Source organism: Triticum aestivum, chromosome 4B (assembly GCF_018294505.1).
Source record: "Triticum aestivum cultivar Chinese Spring chromosome 4B, IWGSC CS RefSeq v2.1, whole genome shotgun sequence".
Lineage (NCBI taxonomy): Eukaryota > Viridiplantae > Streptophyta > Magnoliopsida > Poales > Poaceae > Triticum > Triticum aestivum.
The window spans coordinates 142863124-142882503 of NC_057804.1; the positions used below are offsets into that span (position 1 = coordinate 142863124).

Sequence of the window (19380 nt, forward strand, 5' to 3'; positions counted from 1 at the left end):
GCAACGGGAGCCAGATGGCAGCCGACCAACATCCAACATTAGAGCAGCCCTTTCTGACCACCAAGCTCCCAGCCAACACCTTGAGTTGCCCGACAAGCGCACGCACAATCAGACAGGCTCCACGCACGAGCGCACCCGGCCAGTGCGAGTGAAATAGCCCGATAGGGGTCGATGACGCTAACAGGTGGACCTAGGCGCACCCGGCACACTTGGGGCAGCGTGCATGATGGTGCACATGAGCGCAACGGAAAACCACCACTGAGAGGTAGCGGCCAAGTGTGGGGCGCCCACGGAGATTGGATGGATGAGGGCTCGCCAGGGAGCCATCGACGGGAGGCACGCCGCAAACGAATGACACATAGTACACTCTCACACGCTAAAACCCAAGAGATGAGTACTTGAGCATTCTTTGTAGAAGTAAAATATGTGGTGAGAATATCATACGAAAACCAACATGAAAGAAAACTTGAAAATCATGTTTGAAAGTTCTAAAAGAATCTGGAAAAAATCTGGGGTGTTAAGAGGATGATGTTCTATTTTCATGTGAAATTTTAAGTGAAAACACAAGGCAAATTCAACAATGAATAGTGATGTAACTGTTCGGAACTATATAATGCTGATTTTTTTCTTCATAGCTCATATCTCGTAAAGTGTTTTAACTTGAAATTTTGCAAGGCAATAGAACATCACTCTCTTACAACCCTTATCTTTTTAAATTTTAAAGGTAAATGTTTGGGGCCGGGGCACCGGCCGAACGCCCGGCCGGTCACGCGCCACGCTGGCGTCGTGCGCCCACTCAAGCAGCCCCTCGCGCGAAGAGGCGTGTATTTGGTGAACCCAAACCTTATCTCTTCCTGCCTTATCTCTTCCCATGCACTTCATCTCCTACCTTCAGCCGCGTCCTTCCCGCGCCATGTTTCTTCTCTTCCTTCCCCGCGTTGCCGCGAAACCACCTCAAAGCACATTTCAGTCGCGCCGCCGTCCCCCCGCTCCATTCCTTTTCCTTCTCTGGCAAGGCAGGTAGGGAGGCCCCCGGCCATGGGGGATGCCTTTTTTCACAGGAGGATCTGGCGCTGCTCTGGGGGAGACAAAGGGGGGATTGCGGCGCTACCTGCCAGGAGCTTGCCACCCATGGGCCCGGCGCCGCTAGAACAGAGTCCAACGATGCTGGAACGAGCAGCCACGGTTGCTACAACCAGCAGTTGTCGGAGGTGGAGACGGGAGAGGCTCCGGTGTTGCAACCGGGTTTTGTTTTGCTGGAACCAGAGTCCCGAGATGCTGAAACCGGAGACATTTTTTGCTACCATCTTTTTTTGATTTGCTAGGCCAGACTAAGTTTTGCTACCACCGTATTTTAATTTTGCTGGAAGCAGCCTAAATTTTTGCTACAACTGTCTTTTGGTTTTGTAACGGCGGCCATTTTTGCGACCGGCGACGGCGACGGAGGCCATTTTTGCTACAACCATGTCAATTTTTTGCCACTACCGTCTGTGTGTTTTGCTACATCCATTTTTCATAAGGCCATGTGTGCTTTTTTTACGACTGAGATGTGCCCGGCGATGATGAGGACGACATTTTTGTTGCAACAGCCTCGTTTTTTGCTACTATTGGCGACGTATTTTGCTACATCCATTTACAAGGTCATGGTGCTTCAAGCGCGGCGAGGAGTTCCGGCGGCGTTTCTGCTACAACTGTCTTTGAATTTTGCTACATCCGTTCAAGGATTAGCTGCAACCGCGGTTGAGTGTTGCATGTGTCGATGGCAGGCGGCGACGGAGTTGCGACGGCTTCATCACCCAGTTGCGGCCGACAGTGGAGGTGGCTAGCTCCCATCTGCAGGGGGCGGGGGCGGCGAGGTGTAGCCTGCTGTGAGATCAACGGCCGACGGGGGTGGCCTGCGGTGCGGTGCGGCGAGGGGCTGGTGCGGGACGATTTTCTTGGGGGGTGGGGGGATCTCGCCGGCGGGGGGTGGCCTGCGATGCGGTGCGGCGAGGGACGGGTGCGGGACGATTTTCTCGGGAGATCTCGCGCGGATCTGACGGCCCTGGCTCGCGCATCGAACGGCTGGTGCTTGATCGGCCCAACAGTTAGGCCGGCGCACCGGCGCAGATCAGGGTCCAAGTTTTTTTTAGAGAGAATCAGCGCCCAAGTTTAAAACACCGTTTTCCCGTGGTTTTCATCGGTGTCCGCCGAATGTTTGTTTCCGTATGACATTTCCCACAAGTAAAATATATTGACCGTATGCATCGATCTGATGCAGAGGCCGGGGAATCCCCTTTTTAAAAAATATATATTAATATACGCATAGTAATGATAGTGGTACTTGCAATAATAATAACAAGCAGTTACTCTTGCTTAACCGTCTCAACTTCTTCCCTCCACGCTAACCCAACTCCGAAGGCGAAGCGAGATCAATCACCCACCCCCACCCACGCCCTATTTAGCTAGCCCCATCATCAGATTTCTATAATCGCGAGCACGCTATACACGATACGTACACAAAAGCAGAAAAAAGATCAGGACGACCCCGACGCACCACCACCTGCTCCTCCCGGCGGCTGCCTGCTCGATTCCCCAACAGCAGGGTTGGTTTGATTCTCATCATCCCTTCTGCTTGCTTCCGATTTCGTTTCTCCCCGTGAGCCTCAGATTTTGGATCGCGGCGTTCCCCCACCCCCCCTTGCTCGAGCTTTCCGATTCGTTCGGTGTCATCGCGCCTTCTCCGATCGATCCGCTTCCTCCTCCTGTTGATGATTCTGTTGACCCGGCCCGGTCGACTCGATCGGCTTTACCGGTCGGTTTCGTGGCTCCTTTGCGTCTTTGGCTTTGTTATGTGAAATTTTCTGAAATTGGCGGAGATATTACAGGCTCAGCTGTTGTTCATGAGACTGATTCACCCCTTTCGTTTTCCTGCGGTTTCCTGATCAAAATTGATTGATAGATTTGCTAATTCCGTATGTGTTGGTTCCTATTTTTGCAGGTCAACGACAGTACCTATCGCGCGATGGGTTTGGGACTGAGATTGCCGTTCTTCCTACTCCTCTTGCTGCTGGTCAGCCTGGGAGCCGCACAAGGCCGGAGCACAGGTATATCTCACACAACAGCCCTTTCCAATCCCATGATGCTAGTTATGTTGTTTATTCATCTCTAAATCGACATCAGTGGCTCCCACATGTAAATCGGGAAGCACCCTTAAGAACATGTAAATCGGGAAGCACCCTTAAGATTTTTTCTGCGCACAGCTGATGGAGGGTGGTGAGCTATTTAGGTTGGTGTTGGAATTAGAACTGGAATTAAGGATACCCTTGTTGTGAAATCATCTTATGCGAGTTCCCAGTATTGTTGTCTAAATTGAAGTTGTCATATCTTTCATCTGCTTCCTTGATATGATTTGCATTTGCATTGTAAATCATGCATGGTTCTATAAGCATAGACTTTGGATAGCCAATTTCATTGTTAACATCGTCAACTTCCAGTATATGTTGATGCTTGGTTTTGTATTCTTTCATATACTGTTGTTCGTTTCTGTAATTCAAGGCTTAGATGGGGAATGTGCATGAACAAGATACAACCGTGATACTGCATAACGTGGCAGTGTTAGAAGATTCAGGCATATGGATATATTTTTCCTTGTGTCCGCAATTGTTCTGGCCAGTGACATCTGATTTATTTGTTTCCAGTTTTTCTTGATATCAAGGAGGCTCGAGACCCTGATCAAATCTTGATGGATCAGATAACTTCGAGCAAAACTCCCGTTCGTGTTGAGAGGGGTAGCCCACTATGCCCAGCTTGCGAGAAGTTTACAGATGAAGCTCTTAGCTATCTTAGTCAGAAACAATCACAAGATAAGATGATGGAGGTCCTTCATGAAGCTTGTTCTCAGACATTCTCGTTGGAAAAGAAGGTAGTAATTCTGAACACTTTGGCTTGTAATTTGGTACATACTGAGTTTTAGGCACTGTAAAAAGATTGATAAAAAGATATACATGCATAGTGTTTATATTTCCTTGATAAATGCCATGCTAGAAGATACCCTAAACAGAAATAGTTTATAGATCTTTTAAGCATGGACATTCTATCTCTGCAGTGTGTTGAGTTGGTGGACTCCTATGCAACTCTCTTATTTGCCAAGATCGCTGAGATCAAGCCGGAAGAGTTCTGCAAACGAAATGGCCTCTGCAGGGACAATGCTCTTCTGTCTGGTGTGAGAAGTGAGAGCACATGTGTGTTTTGCCACCACCTCATGGATGAAGTTTTGTCCAAACTGAAAGATCCCGATGCTGAGGTAATTCCTTTATTCCACTTGCATCATCTGTGCCTTCACCTTTACCTTGTGTCTTCCTTTAATAATTTCCATGTGATATCTGTAGTTCGAGATAATTCAAATTCTCCTCAAGGAGTGCAAAAAGATCGAAGGTCACGAGCAGCAGGTAAGCTATATCTGGCTCATCTTTTAAAAACAAAATATGCGCAAAGGAGATATCTTGGCTTCTTCAGTTAATGTTCAATATGTAGCACACACCGGGTTTGATATTTTTCTTATTCGACAGTGCAAACGATTGGTCCTGCAATACATCCCTCTCATCCTGGTCAACGGAGAGAAGTTCCTCGAGAAGAACGATATATGCACCATCGTCCAAGCATGTGATGCCGGCAAAAAGACGGTGGTCGGGTCATTCTCCGAGGAGGGTTTGCTGCGTGATGCATGAAGGTAGAAAGGCTACACCAAGCCGCGTGAACCCGGAGGGAACATAATGCACTAGTTCTTCTTGTTGTACATAGGTGTCTAAAATTCAACTTGCTGTTGCCTTGTGCTGCTCCTGCATTCTGTGGATGCTTTGTATTATAAAGGGAGCGGCATGACGAACAGTATATTATGTCAATTTGAAGCCGTGTTGTACTTATTACTTGGTCAATGTTTTAATTTGTAATGGCATCTGAACAACTGTAGATACTAAATCGAGTTTCAGTCTGTCTACTAAATCAATGTTTTAATCTTGTCATATGCCTTGTTCTGACGATCAGATTTCGGTCTGTGAAGAGTAGATTTTCTGTCCCCTTGGCCGTTGAACAAGTGAATCGCCCTACCAAAGAGTTTAGTTGGCCAAATTTTGGTTGAGGTTTTATTTGCCAATGGATTGGCCAACTTTGGCTAGAAAAACTTTGGCAACTTTGTAGTACCATAAAAAATAAAAAGCACACTATTCCAAACATTGGTATTCTACATTAAAAACACGTTAATAAATGCACGGCAACATGATTTTCTGAACTGTCTAGATGAAACAAATACCAATGACGGGACGAGGCTCCTGTGACGTACTATCTCCGTCCTGGTTTACTAGTCCCCTATGTAATTTGTGCTAAATTTTGATTAAAGATTTAACTGATAAAAATGTGTGCATGTCAACAAAAATTATATACTTGGATTTGTATTTGAACATAGTTTTCAATGATATTATTTTTTGTGACATGCATGAACATTTTCTTAGTTAAATTTATGATCAAAATTTGGCACAGATTACAATAGGGGCCAATAAACCAGGACGGAGGTAGTAGCACAGAGCTGAGTCCACCATGACGATTCTTTTATGTCATTGAACTTTTTCTTGAGTGAAGGGCTCCACGAAAAGAACAAACCAATATCATTTACAAGCTCGGAAGAGAAGTAGAACAAAATGTTGTACTCCCTCCATTTCTGTATATAAGACATTTTGTTTTCCATGTCAAATTTTGACTTGTAATTTTGGTCAACAAAATATAGATTAGATGTCATCCAAAATATATCATCAGAAAGTTCTTTGAAATGTGCATTCAATGACATGCTTTCTATTGCATGTAACTCTTTTTTGGTAAAATTAATGATCAAAATTAGACATAGAAATATGAAACGACTTTATATATAGACATGGAGCGAGTAGGTAAAATGCAACCAAATAAAATCCAATAATATCTTGACCGCAAGCACAAGCAACCATGCAATGTGAGCGAAGAGAGATGGGTAGTGACTTTTGGTCAAATCATGTTTACCCTATAGTAGCACCAACGTTTTGGACTATGGCTACCCGTAGTGGGTGTATCATAGCTAGTGCTATTATCCATGTCAACCAGACAATTTTGATGAGGTAACTTAGAATAAAATAAAATAAGATTTGAGTATCATATTATAATACCCTATCATAATAAATATTATACCACTATATATTTGCATGACAATACATAAGATCATCTATAAGATACATCTATGATACTATGCACAACACTAACTTATGATACTACCCACTACAGGCAGCCTAAGAATCTAAGGGCACTCCAATGCTCGTCTCTTAGCACGTTATTATAGGCAAAATGATGATGTAGCACTGTAATTAAAAAGGAGTGGAGTTTTATCTTACCTAAGAAATGACTCTTTAGCTTGATGCAGAGTTTCTCAGTCCGAGCTCAACGGTGAACAACAAAATAAATTTAAAAAATAAAATTTTAAAAAACTGATTTTTTGTGACAAATGTTCCGAGTGCTTGCAAAGATTCGTCATGGAATCACATTCCTGGAAGGCATGGCAAAAACAAAATCAATACTCTGGAAATGCTGCTTTCCAAAGCATTTTGGAGAACCGATTTTACCTTTTTTTGCCATGAATTCCACAAATGTGATCTCATAATAAAAATTTGCAAACTCTTAGAACATTTGTAAATGTTTGTCACAAAAAATCAGTTTTCTTACAAAAAAATTGATTTTATTGTTCACCAGAGCTCATTTGAGCTCGAGTTGTGAAGGTTACTTTCCCTCTTAACTCATTTTTCGGTGGAGTGAATTTAATGATCTGATCTTTTGTGGCTCATCTTCTTAGTTTTCACTTCTTTTCTTCCCTTTATAGCTAGGCCATAGTGTTAAAATTCCAAAAATCATCCTATTAAGACTTTTTTTCTTTGGGAGTCTTGCCTTTTCTTTTGTCTAGAGCCTCGAATATCACAGTATAGAAAAGGGAAAAGATTCCCACCACCCAGTGGATTACATGCACTGCGTCCGCCGCCTCCAATGTTCAACACGTGTCATTCTTAACCTTATCTACTCTTCATCCTTCTCATCTACTCCCTCCGTCCCAAAATAAGTGTCTCAAGCTTGGTAAAACTTTGTACTAGAGCTAGTACAAAGTTGAGACAGTTATTTTGGGACGGAGGGAGTATTTATTATTTTCTCCGTCCAGATAGCCGCTCCATGTCTTCCTCTGTCAATCTCGCTCATACCCTCACTTGCAGCCGTGCTTCAGGACAGCCACACGCCACAAGCGCCGCAGCAAGCCAGTCAACCTGCACACTGCTGCAAGCCGCACTTTCGAGTCCGCCGCCGGTGATCGTTGGACGCCGCCGCTGGCCATCCTTTCTCCTCCTCCTTTACAACTCCTCCTTTCCCCGTGTCCCTGTGTCCGCACGCAACCATGGCCGTCGCTTGAGCGCGCACGCCCGAGCTCTGCTCCAGCCACCGTTGGCCCAGTTGCACCGCTCCGGCCTCCCCTCCTGCTGTCTGTCGTCGCTCCGGCTGACAATGTTTTTTTATACTTTCCGCAACAAGGGCCTTGCTGCAAAAGTCCTTCTGTGCAACATCATCTCTGTTGCAGAAATTTCTCAATTCACATCGCAGACAACATTATCTTTCCAGTCACATTATTTATGTCGTGAAAGTCCTCCTGCAACATCATCTATGCTTCAAAAACTATGAAGACGGAAAAAAATATCCACAACATCACCTTTGTTGCAAAAGTCCTCCCGCAATCATCTATGTTGCAGAAACTATGAAGGCGAAAAAAAATCTGCAACACCACCTCCGTTGCAAAAAGTCCCCCCGCAACGTCATCTATGTTACAAAAAAGGTTGAAGACAATAATAAAAAAAATCAGGCGAAAAATAACGCTTTGGTGGTATGCAACAAAACAGTTGTTGTAGAACGAGTTGTGCAACATCTACCTTATTGCAATTTGCGACATATCCCATTGCGGAGATCCGACGGCTATTTATGACGCAATCCAACGACATATCAGACGGCGAATGTTTTCAAATAACCCACCGGCGGATGCGTAGGGTGCCAAAAAAATTGGGCTAGCTAATTAAATGAAAGGATTTCAAATCAAAATCTTTGCCAATTCAACAAGGATGACCGTGTTAAGAGACAATGCATTGGGTGCATCGATCAATCAAATACTACAATGTACTAGTACGGAATATTATAATATCCCCAGCACGAGCAACAGTACAACGCGAGTGAAGAAGAGATGATGGGGCTGACAAGGAGGGAAGGGAGGCAGAGGCGAGTCAACCCCAGCCCGCCCGGTCACCGGCCGGAGGGGAGAATGGCGGAGACAGCTCCGACCCACCGGCTCCGCGCGCGCGCCGAGGCGGCGGTGGCGTCCCTGGTGGACGTCCGCCTCCACGAGATGCCCCCGCTGACCAGCGCCGCCTCCACCTTCTTCTTCGTAAGCCATCTCTCTCGTCGGATCCGCCTTCCGAATTCCGCCACCAGCGGAGAACGGAAAATCCTCACCCCATGGCTGACGCAGATCCTGAGCGCCTACTTCGTGGTGCTGCCGCTGCGGGACGAGGGGGCCATCTCGCTGGGCCTCGGCGCCCTCCCGGGCCTCTTCGCCGGCTCGCTCGTGCTCACCATCCTCGCCGCCCCCGTCGCCTCCCTCGCCTTCTCGCTCCCATCCGTCCCCAAGTCCAGGGTCCGTGCCTTTCTCACTTGGGTCGTTGCAGTTTGCTCGTGTTTAAACGGAAACAATTCAACCACAGCAGACAAAAGCAATGCAAATAATGCAAGGATCCAACAGGACAAAACTGTACTTCCCTAAACATCACACCACCAAGACAAGAATTATAAACCAAACGCCTAGTTGGACTTAGTTTAAAACACACACACACCTTCGCCAGAACCTATTTACTTTAGCAGAAAAAAATGTATGTTTTTGCAATGATCTGCTATTTCATGTGGTTTATGTCTAGGGCTGCAAGTCAATTTTAAATATAAGCTTCTGTTATTTTCCTTTGACGAGCCCCTGTTTTTATTCAGGTAATTGGCGATGATTTTATGAAGTTGAAATTTTCCAGTACTCCCTCCGTTCCAAAATAAATGTCGTGGTTTTAGTTCAAATAAGACTTACTCCTTCCGTCCCATAATATAAGAACATTTTTGACACAAAAACACTCTTATATTATGGGACGGAGGGAGTATTTTGGAATGGAGGGACTAGCAATTATTTTTCCTTCACTGACACAAGCTAATTCCTATCACCTGTACCTGCAATTTCAGGCTTTGGTTTTGATACACAGGTTCTTCAGCATATCCCTTCTTGTATTTTTTGTGCTTTGGCTTGCCTCGAAGCCGGGCTCCCCATCTACCGCCCAGGTAACACACACTGATAACATGGTGGATTATTTTCTCTTTTTTTGTATGCATGATTAGTTTCCCTGGAGTTTGCAAATATCCCATGCTGATATTACACCGGAAAAAATGTTTTTGAATCCATCTGCCATCTTGCACTCCGGCCACTTTGCTCGCTTTCTAAATTTCCTAATCGAAGAAGGCAGGGCCAAACTTATTTTTGTTTACTTTTGTCAATATTATGATCAAGTCAAGTGAAGATGGTTCAAATAAACCTGCTGGGTGGGGAAACCATAGCTGGTTATACATAGTTGTGAGAATAAGCTTCTTTCTCTGGGTAAGCCATTTCCTGTTACATGATCCTGTCCATGTTTTTGAGATTTAAGTTATCGTCCATTTGAATTACTCTCTTCATCTGAAGGTTGCTTTGCTTAATCTCATTACAATATCATCCACTTGGGCAAGGGTAATTGATGTCATGGACAGTGAGGTATCATTTGATAACTGCACCAGAATATATCGGCAACCCCTTAGACATTTTGGATGTTCTTTTCAAATCCTTATCTCTCTCTTGATTCAGTCAGGTTCAAGATTGTTTGGTTTTATCGGGGCTGGTGCTACGCTAGGGCAACTTTTTGGTTCTTTGTTTGCTGCAAGCATGGCATGGATGGGACCCTGTACGTATCTAGGATGCTCCTCCGAATAACATTATAAGCTCCTGTCTGATTTTTCATGGATGCAATGTCATTTACTAAAATTTCCTCAGTTCTGCTCCTATTTTCCTCCCTCTTGATGGAACTTGCTGCGCTGTCATCTAAAGGAATTTGCATTGATGCTAATCATGGTTCAACAGAATTGCCATCAACAGGGTATGTATTCCTTCTGGGCATGAGTTACAAGTTCTTGACTCATTTTCCTGTTAATTTTGACATGAGTAACCAGCATGTTTTATGTACAAAATTTCTTGCTTGATTAACCTTAGCGAACTTTGAGCCGCAAATACTAGCTCTGAAATCTGAATAGTCCACTTTATGACTAACTTGGAATGATTTTATTAGTTTCAACAATTTATGATAAAAAATGGGATTTACAATGGTGGGCTTTCACACTATTTTTTAGGTGTTACTGAATGATTTTATTTGACTTGTTGGTGCTTCTTTGTGTTCACAAGTGAGAATTTAAGACATCCCAATTTATTACAAACTGCAGAGCAGAACCAAGTCAAAATACCGAGCTTGGTGATGAAATGTCTTCACTGGTCACTTCACCTAGAACACCTTCCCAATCTCAAAAGACAAAGCCTGGGATTTTTGTGATGTTTGAAGGTTTCTGGCTGATCATGCGCTCGCCCTACCTGATATACATATCTCTGTTTCTATGGCTGAGTGCAGCTGTCTCATCCTTCTTTTACTTTCAGGTATGATTGTTCTCCTTTTGTGTATGACATGGATGATAAGTTGTGCCATGCTGTGAGCATGTTGCTTCCTTAAATAAATTGTTAGTACAGAAAGGATCCTCCATTTACTCACCCGACCTTTTCTCCTTGTTTTCCAGAAAGTAACTATAGTTGCTACTACAATATCAAGTCCAACTGCCAGAAGGAGAACATTTGCACTGATAAATAGCTTTATAGCAGTTTTTATTCTTGCCGGACAGCTCACTTTGACGGTATTTTTTCCATCTGGAAATTATCCTTGTTTTACTCTACTTCATTACCCCCTTTTCAGTGTGAATAAGTGAATATCACCCAGATAAGTTGTCACAAAAAAAAACTTTTATGCCATAATGCATTGTCGAAGTGTATACATATTATTAAAAGATGTAAATATAATAGAACTTACATCACCTCTCTTAATATCTATCCCCTCCGTCCCATAATATAAGAATGTTTTTTACACTCCTTAATGCAAATCATAATTGCAATAGTAATCCATCATAACTTCCACTTCAGGATGAGCACGTCCACAATGTAAATTGCAGTATAGGATTACTGAAGTAAATTTGTAAATGTGCACCTCCAGTTTTTGCTATTTTTTCTGTGTAAAGTGTTTGCGTGAATATTTTTTGTGGAACACCCGGTTATTACTTTCAAGAAAATAAACCTTCCATCATGTGATGGAATCTCAATACGCTTCCCCTTCGAAACTAATTCCTGTGCACACTGAGATGATGTCAATTAGAGACCCCATGAGTTCTGCATTTCTATTATCTCAAGGGACAAACTTCGTGCAGTCTAGTCCAACTGATGCATGCTGTGACACTAGCTGTCTAACTATTCCACAACGATATCTGGTAGTGAATAAAACAATATAAATCAACAAGGGTCTTAGCCAAATGGTAGTTAGAAGATTCTGCAATGACCAACGTAGATTAGTGGTTTTCTTTTCGTTCGCACGACCTGTTTAGATCATAGATATTTTACGTCTAATCTGAAGAGGGTATTATGGTAATTATACCATTCTTGTAGCTCTATCAATTTCTGGGTATGATTTGAACAAGTATTTATTTCAGGGTCATATCCTTACAGTAGCTGGTGTAACAGTTGCTATTTGCGCATCTCCATTTATTGCTGCCTCAAATTTGGTTGCCCTTGCTGTATGGCCAACTTGGGTTGCTGTTGCCGTCACTGAAACAATTCGAAAGGTATCGGTTGACCAGGCCACTCTTACTGAACTTTCGGTACCATTTTTCTACCATTAGTTGTTGATATGAAAAAGATGCATGTAAAGGTAAGGCATATGCAAAAGCTGAGTAGCCATTGCCATTGAATTTGTGCACACGCACTATATCTTTAGTTTTGGTTTAGTACCCTCAAATGATTTCATATGAAAGAGCTTATGCGTTGTAGTATATTTTTCCTATTGTTAATAAGCTGAGAAATCATCAATTGCAGGATTCATTTTCGTTTCAGTTCGAATATTAGTGCAGCTTCATCTAGTTGCATCTGGAACCAATGCATGATAGCATCTGTTATACTCAAAATTAATCAAGGCGCTGGTTCTGTTTGTAATTAATGTATCAAAAATCATTATACTGCCGGTGGTTTGCAAAATGCTCGTTTGGTAAAAGGGTTATAGCCACAACCGATTTTCTTCATGTACCAACACTGATTTAGGCAAAAGAAATACTGATTTAGAGCATACTGAATGTTGTTTGGTACTAGGTGAACTTTGTGAGTACCTACTAATTGTTGTATTTACTACTCCCTCTGTTCCAAAATACTTGTCGTGGTTTTAGTTCAAATTTGAACTAAAACCACGACAAGTATTTTGAAACGGAGGGAGTTCATGTTTTTATTTCTATATTTAGGTATACTCTGCGATAAACACATAATTATTCTAATTTGTTGTTTCCCAATCTTTTTCCTTCATTGCAGGTAACTACCTATGTTTTGACTAGACCTGGAAGGGAGTTATTATTTACTGTTGTCTCACAGGATGAGAAGTACACAGCCAAGGTAAAAAGGAGTTATGTAATTTGAGCATGCTAACCAGTAGGAAACATGATGAGGCATGAATTGGTCTCCATAGATGATGAAATGATAATAGCATATAAATGGGATATAACCCATTTGCTCTCATTTTGACCGGTTTCCACTAGCTGTCCACCTGGGCCCAGAAGATTTTAGTAACTTGGATCACTACAGTAGGGATCAAATGATCTCTTTTAGAAACATGATACTCGGCGTCAAGTGGACAATTTAAGCATTCAATTTTTTCCTTTCTAATTAATTGCGGCGCATCGGGGGAACTACTTCTCTCTGAAAATAGAAGTAAATATCAGTAACCTAAAAAGTCTAATTTCGGACACAGTATTTGCTACTGAGGAGTGCTTTTTGCTGCTGTTGAGTACTTACCTTATTGCGAGTGGCATATTTTTTTAGAAGTATCTTGCCTGATATTGGCAAATCATGTGGATATTATCTTGTTTTGCTGCCCATTTTCCGTGTTGATTTTGTCTTATTAATTTGGCTAAATCAAAGTTTTTCTTGTAGGTCTGTATAGATGTTATTGTTCAAAGGCTTGGTGATGCGACAGCTGCTGGAATTTACACATTACTTTTCAGCAGCTTTGAGAAGAAAATATCCATTGTCAACCTCTATGCATTGCCGGTATGAATCATGTCTGATCATTTACTTGCTCATTTCTGCTTACCATATCATATTGTATGTTTAATGTGTTTTTTTAATCTCTCAAAGATAGCTCCTTGGCAATGTAGTCTGTTTGATTGTGCCTTGGGAGGTAATTCTTGATGCAGATGTTGCACTAATACTTTGGTAGAAACTAATTAAGATGGGGAATTTGAGGATTTGCCACAAGTTTGTTTACACTTTGAGGATTTGCCCCTATTTTACTTGTCACTGATTATTTGCCACACCTTTCCCAGATTCTTGATGATTTGCCCTTATGCACGGTATGGAATTGCAATACAAAATCAGTGACCAAACTGCACTGGCCCAAATTAGTTAGCTCCCCGTTTGACTATTTCCATTCCTCTGTTGATCCGTATTCCTGCTGGCTCGCCATGACTCGCAGTCGTGTCTCTCGCCGTCGTGCTTCATGAACCTGCCTTGTTCGAGAACAAGTAGGCCGAGGTCAACGACCTGAAAAGAGAAGCCGAGGTCGACGACCTCAACCAGCAGCTCGCCAGGCGAAAGCATCCGCCGTTGTCAACCACTATGATTCCATCAAGTTCGCTTCAAACGCAAATAGGAAAAAGCTTCCTGTTATCTGTGTGACCCCACAACCCGCACGCATCCCCTCCTGGGCCGCAGCAATGGCCACCGCCGCCTCCCTCCCCTCCGGCGCTGCTCCTTGCCTCCCGTCCTCTTCTTGGAGGCCATGGCGAAGACCACGCGCTGGTGCCTGGTGGTCTCCAAAACACGCGTCATCGACCCACTAGGCCGCCTCGCCAAGGGGACGGACGACGACGACCGCCCCTGCTTTTGGTCAAGCGCCGGCTGCAGTGCGCGCACAGGCTGCGTGACCTCGCTCTCGTTGCCCACCGCGTTGCTCCCCAGTCGCCTCCCCTGCCCGTTCCTGCGCCTCGACACACTCCTCGCCTGCAACAACCTGTCTGGACGATGACGATCAGACGGAGCCGGCCGTGCCGCCGTGCAGCTTCCGTCTACCTTCATGACTTTGGACAAGATGAGGACGAAGGGCATTTTAGATATTTTCTTGTGGGTCTGTACAATCGGGGGCAAATCATCAAGAATCTTAGAAATATGTGGCAAATAATCGATGACAAGGAAAACTAGGGCAAATCCTCAAAGTGCAAACAAACCTGTGGCAAATCCTCAAAGTGCAAACAAACCTGTGGCAAATCCTCAAATTCCCCAATTAAGATACACTTTTCTCGTGTGAAGATGCTTTGACTGGAAAAGTGTCCATGTCTGGATATTTGGCTGCTCAAAAGTGTGTATGCTCCCACCAAAGCGTTCAAAGTCTGGGGAGTTCTTTGCTAGCTTTTTTTTTCTTTGCTAGCTGAACTGCTGAACACAACTGAATATATAATACATGCTGAAATTTAAAATATCTTGCTTCAAACCTTTTACCTATCTCTACTTGTATGTTAAAACCTGGTTAACTTTGCCAACTACTGCTGACCCTTCTTATTCCACAACTAGTACAATTTATGGGTTTGCTAAACACAACTGCCTGAATTTTTGATAACTCAGTGGATTTTGTGGTTGCTGGATCTGCGCAGAGATGCGTTTGAGAGATGTGCTTTTAGGAATAATCAATGAGCTGGGTGGGGTTTGAGCCCATGACCTCTCGCTGCACACCTTACTTGACTACTGCCACCATACCAGTTGCACTCTTTTGTACTCCCTCCGATCCAAATTAATCGATGCAGCTCTAGTACAACTTTGCACGAGAGCTGCGTCGATTAATTTGGATTACAGGGAGTAGTTAAGGTACACCTTTTGTTTTTTTGTTGTGTAATTACACACCTTTTCGGAATCTGACTGTGTTTCATTGAACTCTCAGCGATTAGATTCCATGCGGTCCCTACAAATTTCCAGATAAATATCTTGGTGTTAACTGTGCAGCATTTTTTGGGGGTCCTGGGAGATATGTCTAATGGTTTGTGCTTACCTTTTGTTACCAGCTCTGCTTTGTCTGGCTTCTCATTGCATTTCATTTGGGACGGCTCCAGACAAATCTTGCCAGGCTTCAGGCAGCGTCTGACCCGTCCTAGTTCCTCCCAAACATGCATCTGGAACCTAAAAAATAGGTATCGTGGTGCTTCTTGATAATCTATCAAGACATGTGGCTGAGTAAGGCTGTTTGTGCCTGGCCTTTACTTTTCTAAGATATCGACTCAATACAGGGAAGTCGTTCGAGAATGCAGAAGTACGGTATGTCACGAAGACACGAGGTTTTTGCCACCAGCATTGATGCATTGATTTTGTCTGCACATTTCAAAGGGGCTACAAATTGACTACACGGAAATTCGAATATAACACTGGAAGTAACTATCTGAAGGGTGAACATAGAAGAAGACAAATAGTAGCAGGCCAGCAGCATAGAGTATAACAATACGCGAATTTTGTGTGCTTGTAGTCCATCTTTTCACGGCGGAAAATTGAGTCATGTAAACTGTAACTCTGTAAGAGCATGTACAGCCGGAACTTGCAAACCGACCCCTCAAACGCCCGCGGACGCTACCGGGCGCGTCCGCGGACAGGACCGGTCACGCCTCATACTTGGTGCCATGCATCCGAGTCTCTCATATTTCATTCCCTAGATCCATACAAACCATGCAAAAAAAATCCTAGGTATAGACACATGCTAGCTAACTACGCTTCGTCGTCGTCGTCGGAGATATCCATGATGTTGGTGCTGGGCACTAGGTAGATGGGCGGAGGGCTTCGTTGCTCCTCATCCATATGCGTGAGTATCTCGTTGACTTCCACCGCGTGCTCCGTCTCCGGCTCCTGTCGACGGCGGCATACTCACTTTCACCGCGTGCTCCGTCTCCGGCTCCTGTCGACGGCGGCATTTGGCCTCTGCCTTCGATTTTGACCGGAGGGAATCAATGACCGCCTGTTGCTCCACCTGTAGATATGCGCCCCTAGTGTCTCTCACATCCTCCTCCATCTCCAAGCCCTTCTTCGGATCCACCGCATTCGGAGGTAGCTCTGCGGCGATCCGGGATTCACGCCTTTCTTGAATTTGCTCAAGGAGCTGCAGTCGGTGCTTCTTCGTTAGATACGGGTAGCTCCTTACTTGGGGGCATGGCTACTAGTGGTGGCGGACGCCGATTGAGAAGTGGCGGCGGCGGCGGACAGGAGGGGGAAATGTGGACAGGTAGGGTTCCGGTGTCAGCGGTTGGCTTATATAGCCGTGCTAGGGAACTACGAGGCCAACTAGAGTGGTGCCACGCGGCGCCAACGGTCTGACGGAGGAGGCGAGCTTTGGATCGCCGGTTTTCAGAGTGTTTTAGTGCAGGACCCCATTGTCAGGCCGACGTGGCGGACACGCTCGGGCCTCCCCATATCCGATTTAGATTTGGACTGGATATGAGGGGTGGTGGTCAGCCCGTGCGTTTAAGACCCTTTTGAGACGTTCGTCTGGATTAGTTTTTTTCTACTAGTCACTGACCGTCCGCCCGGGTGTTTGAGACGGGTTTAAGGCGGCCAGTAGATGCTCTAAGCATGCTAATTCATTGTTTATGTGGAAAAGTAGGGCGGATAGGTTGGGCATTGTTCTGCTGTGCTGCATAAAATTGTCTACTGTCCAAATCCACTCCCAGACTGCATATCATTTGCAGAGATGTGTAACTAGTTTTACGGGCAACTATCTGATGAACCCGGACTACTGATGCTACAATGAAATATTTCTGTTTTTTTTTGGTGTGTGTGTGTTGTCTGATTTGAACTGGCTTCCCTATGAAATTTTCATGAAATTTGCAAGTCCCCCCCCCCCATCCCCCAAGGACATCTTTTCAGCCTCGGTTTTAGGCTCGGACGGCGTTTTTCGCCGAAAAACGGCCCAGCCACGCCCCCAGCGCCTCCCAGGACGTCAAAAAAGCGCCGGCAAACCCAGACGAAACCCGGCGCGTTGGGGGGCTCTTGGGGGCGTCGACAGAAGTTTCGGCGAATCGTGTCTCATCATATGTCATTTTTCTTGGCCCACTTAATCATTCTCCTTACAAACTTTTGCTTGGGATAGGATGTGACCAGGAAGATGCCCTCTTTATTTCGCCGAGTGACCCTCAAGACATCAATTTTTTTGGTTCGGTGGTGTTCTTGAGATGCCAATGGCTGGAGATGCTCTTAATGTTAATGTGCCACCTACTCTTGTTTTTCTTCTCTCAGGAACACGTACATCTAAAGACGGCTTTGCATTTCTTTACAAGAAAACCCAAAGATGGAATGTTTAAGCACGTAGGATTAATGTGACAATGCACGATCTTTGTGCGCATGCATGAATTGAGGCAATCCAGAGAGATATAAAATGGCAGGAGGAAGAAGAAGACGGCAACATCGATCGTCCCTGTGAGCATTTGCTCTTGCGCTTCTTGACACTCCAATTTGCCAGAAAGAAGCAAACATCCATATTTGGTAGCAATGGCAGCGTCGAGGTGCAGCACCGCCTTCGTCTTGCTCGTCGTGGTCACGGTGGCGGCGGCGGCGGCGGCGGCGCTGCTGCAGCCGGCGGAGGCGGCAGCGGCGGCACGCCGCGCCGACGCCCACGTGCTCTGGTACCCGGGAACAAGGCAGCGTAGCCCCAGCGGCTTCAGGGGTTTCCCTCGCTCCAGGCTGTCGCCACCGTCCGCGGGCAGGCTAACGCCGCCGTCGCCCAGCGGCAGGCCGATGACGCCGCCGCCGTCCCAGGCGCAGGCGCCGCCGGCGCCCATCTCGCCCCCGTGCACCGCCGCGAACCCGCAGCCCGGCTTCCCTGGCATGCCGGTGGGCGGCACCGGCGGCTTCGGAGGGGCGTCGCCCTCGCCGCCGTCGGCGCCGACGGACTGCGTGACGCCGCTGGCGGGGCTGATGACGTGCGCGTCGTTCCTGACGGGGAGCGAGGCGGAGACGCCGACCCCGCAGAGCGAGTGCTGCGGCGGGCTGGGCATGTTCCTCAACAGCTCGGCGGCGGCGGACGACCGGTCGCTGCGTTGCCTGTGCCCGGTGATCCTCGGCGACGTGAACCGCATGCTCCCCAAGCCCATCGACCCCGTCCGCATGATGTACCTCCCCATCGCCTGCGGCGTCGTCCTCCCGCCTCAAGTCCTCTTCATCTGCTTCAGTACGCCAACGCCATTAATCTCTCTCTCTCTCTCGCTCTCTCTTTCTCACTCATGATGGATGCTTGATGATGATCTTGGAATCTATGCAGCTGGGCAGCCGACGCCGCCGGTGGTGAACCGGATTCCTGACTCCTGGAAGACCTCGTCTTCTTCAGGTCAACTACTCACTCACTAGCACAGTATACAGTACTACTCCATACTGCTCTTGCATGGTTAAGCTCGATTGCTTTCAGCTGAATTCTGATGTCTCCATCTGCTGTGCAGCATTGTCGCCTTGAGCTGGTGCCGACGATCGGATTTGGTTACTGCTCATCACGCAGGCACAGTCTATCCCGGGACGTATCTATCAAGTTTAATTATTAAGATTACAAAAAAACGTGAGAAACTAGCTGGTTACTACCAACTTTGCAGCCATGAGAGTGGTCAACGCATCATGGGCCAATTGTGGTGTAGTATTACTGATCGATGTAATAGCTAGCATGTTTTCCTTTTTCTTATTGAGAATGTAAACAAAAATACAAGAGCAGATTGCATCTAAGGGAGTATTGTTTCCCACTATTACATGGGTTTTCTGTCTGATGATCCTATAATGCCCATCTAGCCCTGGCTTGTGTTCAGTAACTTAGTCTTCCATATTGGTGTGACGATGAATGTCTTTTCATGACGTTTCTGTCTAGTCAAAGAGCTTTGACCATGTACAGGACATTTGCCAGACAATTTTGTCCTCGTCTTCATATGTCACTTGTATGT

The 19380-nt window shown here is 45.4% G+C and overlaps 3 protein-coding genes across 6 annotated transcripts; all 3 read left to right on the forward strand.

Moving 5' to 3' along the window:
* The first annotated feature begins 2371 nt into the window (after window positions 1-2371).
* LOC123091516 (proactivator polypeptide-like 1) lies at window positions 2372-5003 on the forward strand. 2 transcript variants are annotated; one of them, XM_044513051.1, is made up of 6 exons: window positions 2372-2585; window positions 2981-3086; window positions 3681-3904; window positions 4088-4285; window positions 4371-4430; window positions 4551-5003. In XM_044513051.1, the coding sequence occupies exons 2-6, from the start codon at window positions 3005-3007 to the stop codon at window positions 4707-4709; spliced, it is 723 nt and encodes a 240-aa protein (XP_044368986.1). In that variant the 5' UTR covers window positions 2372-2585; window positions 2981-3004; the 3' UTR covers window positions 4710-5003. The 2 variants fall into 2 exon arrangements, with proteins under 2 accessions (XP_044368986.1, XP_044368987.1); XM_044513052.1 differs by having other exon boundaries at window positions 2503-2794.
* A 3217-nt stretch (window positions 5004-8220) lies between these two features.
* On the forward strand, window positions 8221-17865 carry LOC123091512 (uncharacterized). 3 transcript variants are annotated; one of them, XM_044513046.1, is made up of 14 exons: window positions 8221-8467; window positions 8552-8716; window positions 9301-9396; window positions 9623-9709; window positions 9794-9862; window positions 9953-10049; window positions 10139-10241; window positions 10582-10789; window positions 10927-11040; window positions 11884-12015; window positions 12749-12829; window positions 13367-13483; window positions 15487-15612; window positions 15709-16017. In XM_044513046.1, the coding sequence occupies exons 1-13, from the start codon at window positions 8267-8269 to the stop codon at window positions 15574-15576; spliced, it is 1560 nt and encodes a 519-aa protein (XP_044368981.1). In that variant the 5' UTR covers window positions 8221-8266; the 3' UTR covers window positions 15577-15612; window positions 15709-16017. The 3 variants fall into 3 exon arrangements, with proteins under 3 accessions (XP_044368981.1, XP_044368982.1, XP_044368980.1); XM_044513047.1 differs by lacking the exons at window positions 15487-15612; window positions 15709-16017 and adding an exon at window positions 17699-17865; XM_044513045.1 differs by lacking the exons at window positions 15487-15612; window positions 15709-16017 and adding an exon at window positions 13759-15478.
* On the forward strand, window positions 17855-19191 carry LOC123091513 (leucine-rich repeat extensin-like protein 5). Its single transcript, XM_044513048.1, has 3 exons — window positions 17855-18629; window positions 18720-18785; window positions 18895-19191. The coding sequence occupies exons 1-3, from the start codon at window positions 17951-17953 to the stop codon at window positions 18906-18908; spliced, it is 759 nt and encodes a 252-aa protein (XP_044368983.1). The 5' UTR covers window positions 17855-17950; the 3' UTR covers window positions 18909-19191.
* Window positions 19192-19380: the final 189 nt, after the last annotated feature.

Excerpts from the sequence above, each read along its gene's own strand:
- LOC123091513 (XM_044513048.1), top strand. The coding sequence starts at position 17,951 with ATGGCAGCGTCGAGGTGCAGCACCGCCTTCGTCTTGCTCGTCGTGGTC. Across the intron at positions 18,630-18,719 it reads AGTCCTCTTCATCTGCTTCA|CTGGGCAGCCGACGCCGCCG; the intron begins GTACGCCAACGC and ends GAATCTATGCAG.
- LOC123091516 (XM_044513051.1), top strand. The coding sequence starts at position 3,005 with ATGGGTTTGGGACTGAGATTGCCGTTCTTCCTACTCCTCTTGCTGCTG. Across the intron at positions 3,087-3,680 it reads CGCACAAGGCCGGAGCACAG|TTTTTCTTGATATCAAGGAG; the intron begins GTATATCTCACA and ends ATTTGTTTCCAG. Across the intron at positions 4,431-4,550 it reads TCGAAGGTCACGAGCAGCAG|TGCAAACGATTGGTCCTGCA; the intron begins GTAAGCTATATC and ends CTTATTCGACAG.
- LOC123091512 (XM_044513045.1), top strand. The coding sequence starts at position 8,267 with ATGATGGGGCTGACAAGGAGGGAAGGGAGGCAGAGGCGAGTCAACCCC. Across the intron at positions 11,041-11,883 it reads CCGGACAGCTCACTTTGACG|GGTCATATCCTTACAGTAGC; the intron begins GTATTTTTTCCA and ends TATTTATTTCAG. Across the intron at positions 13,484-13,758 it reads TCAACCTCTATGCATTGCCG|ATTCTTGATGATTTGCCCTT; the intron begins GTATGAATCATG and ends CACCTTTCCCAG.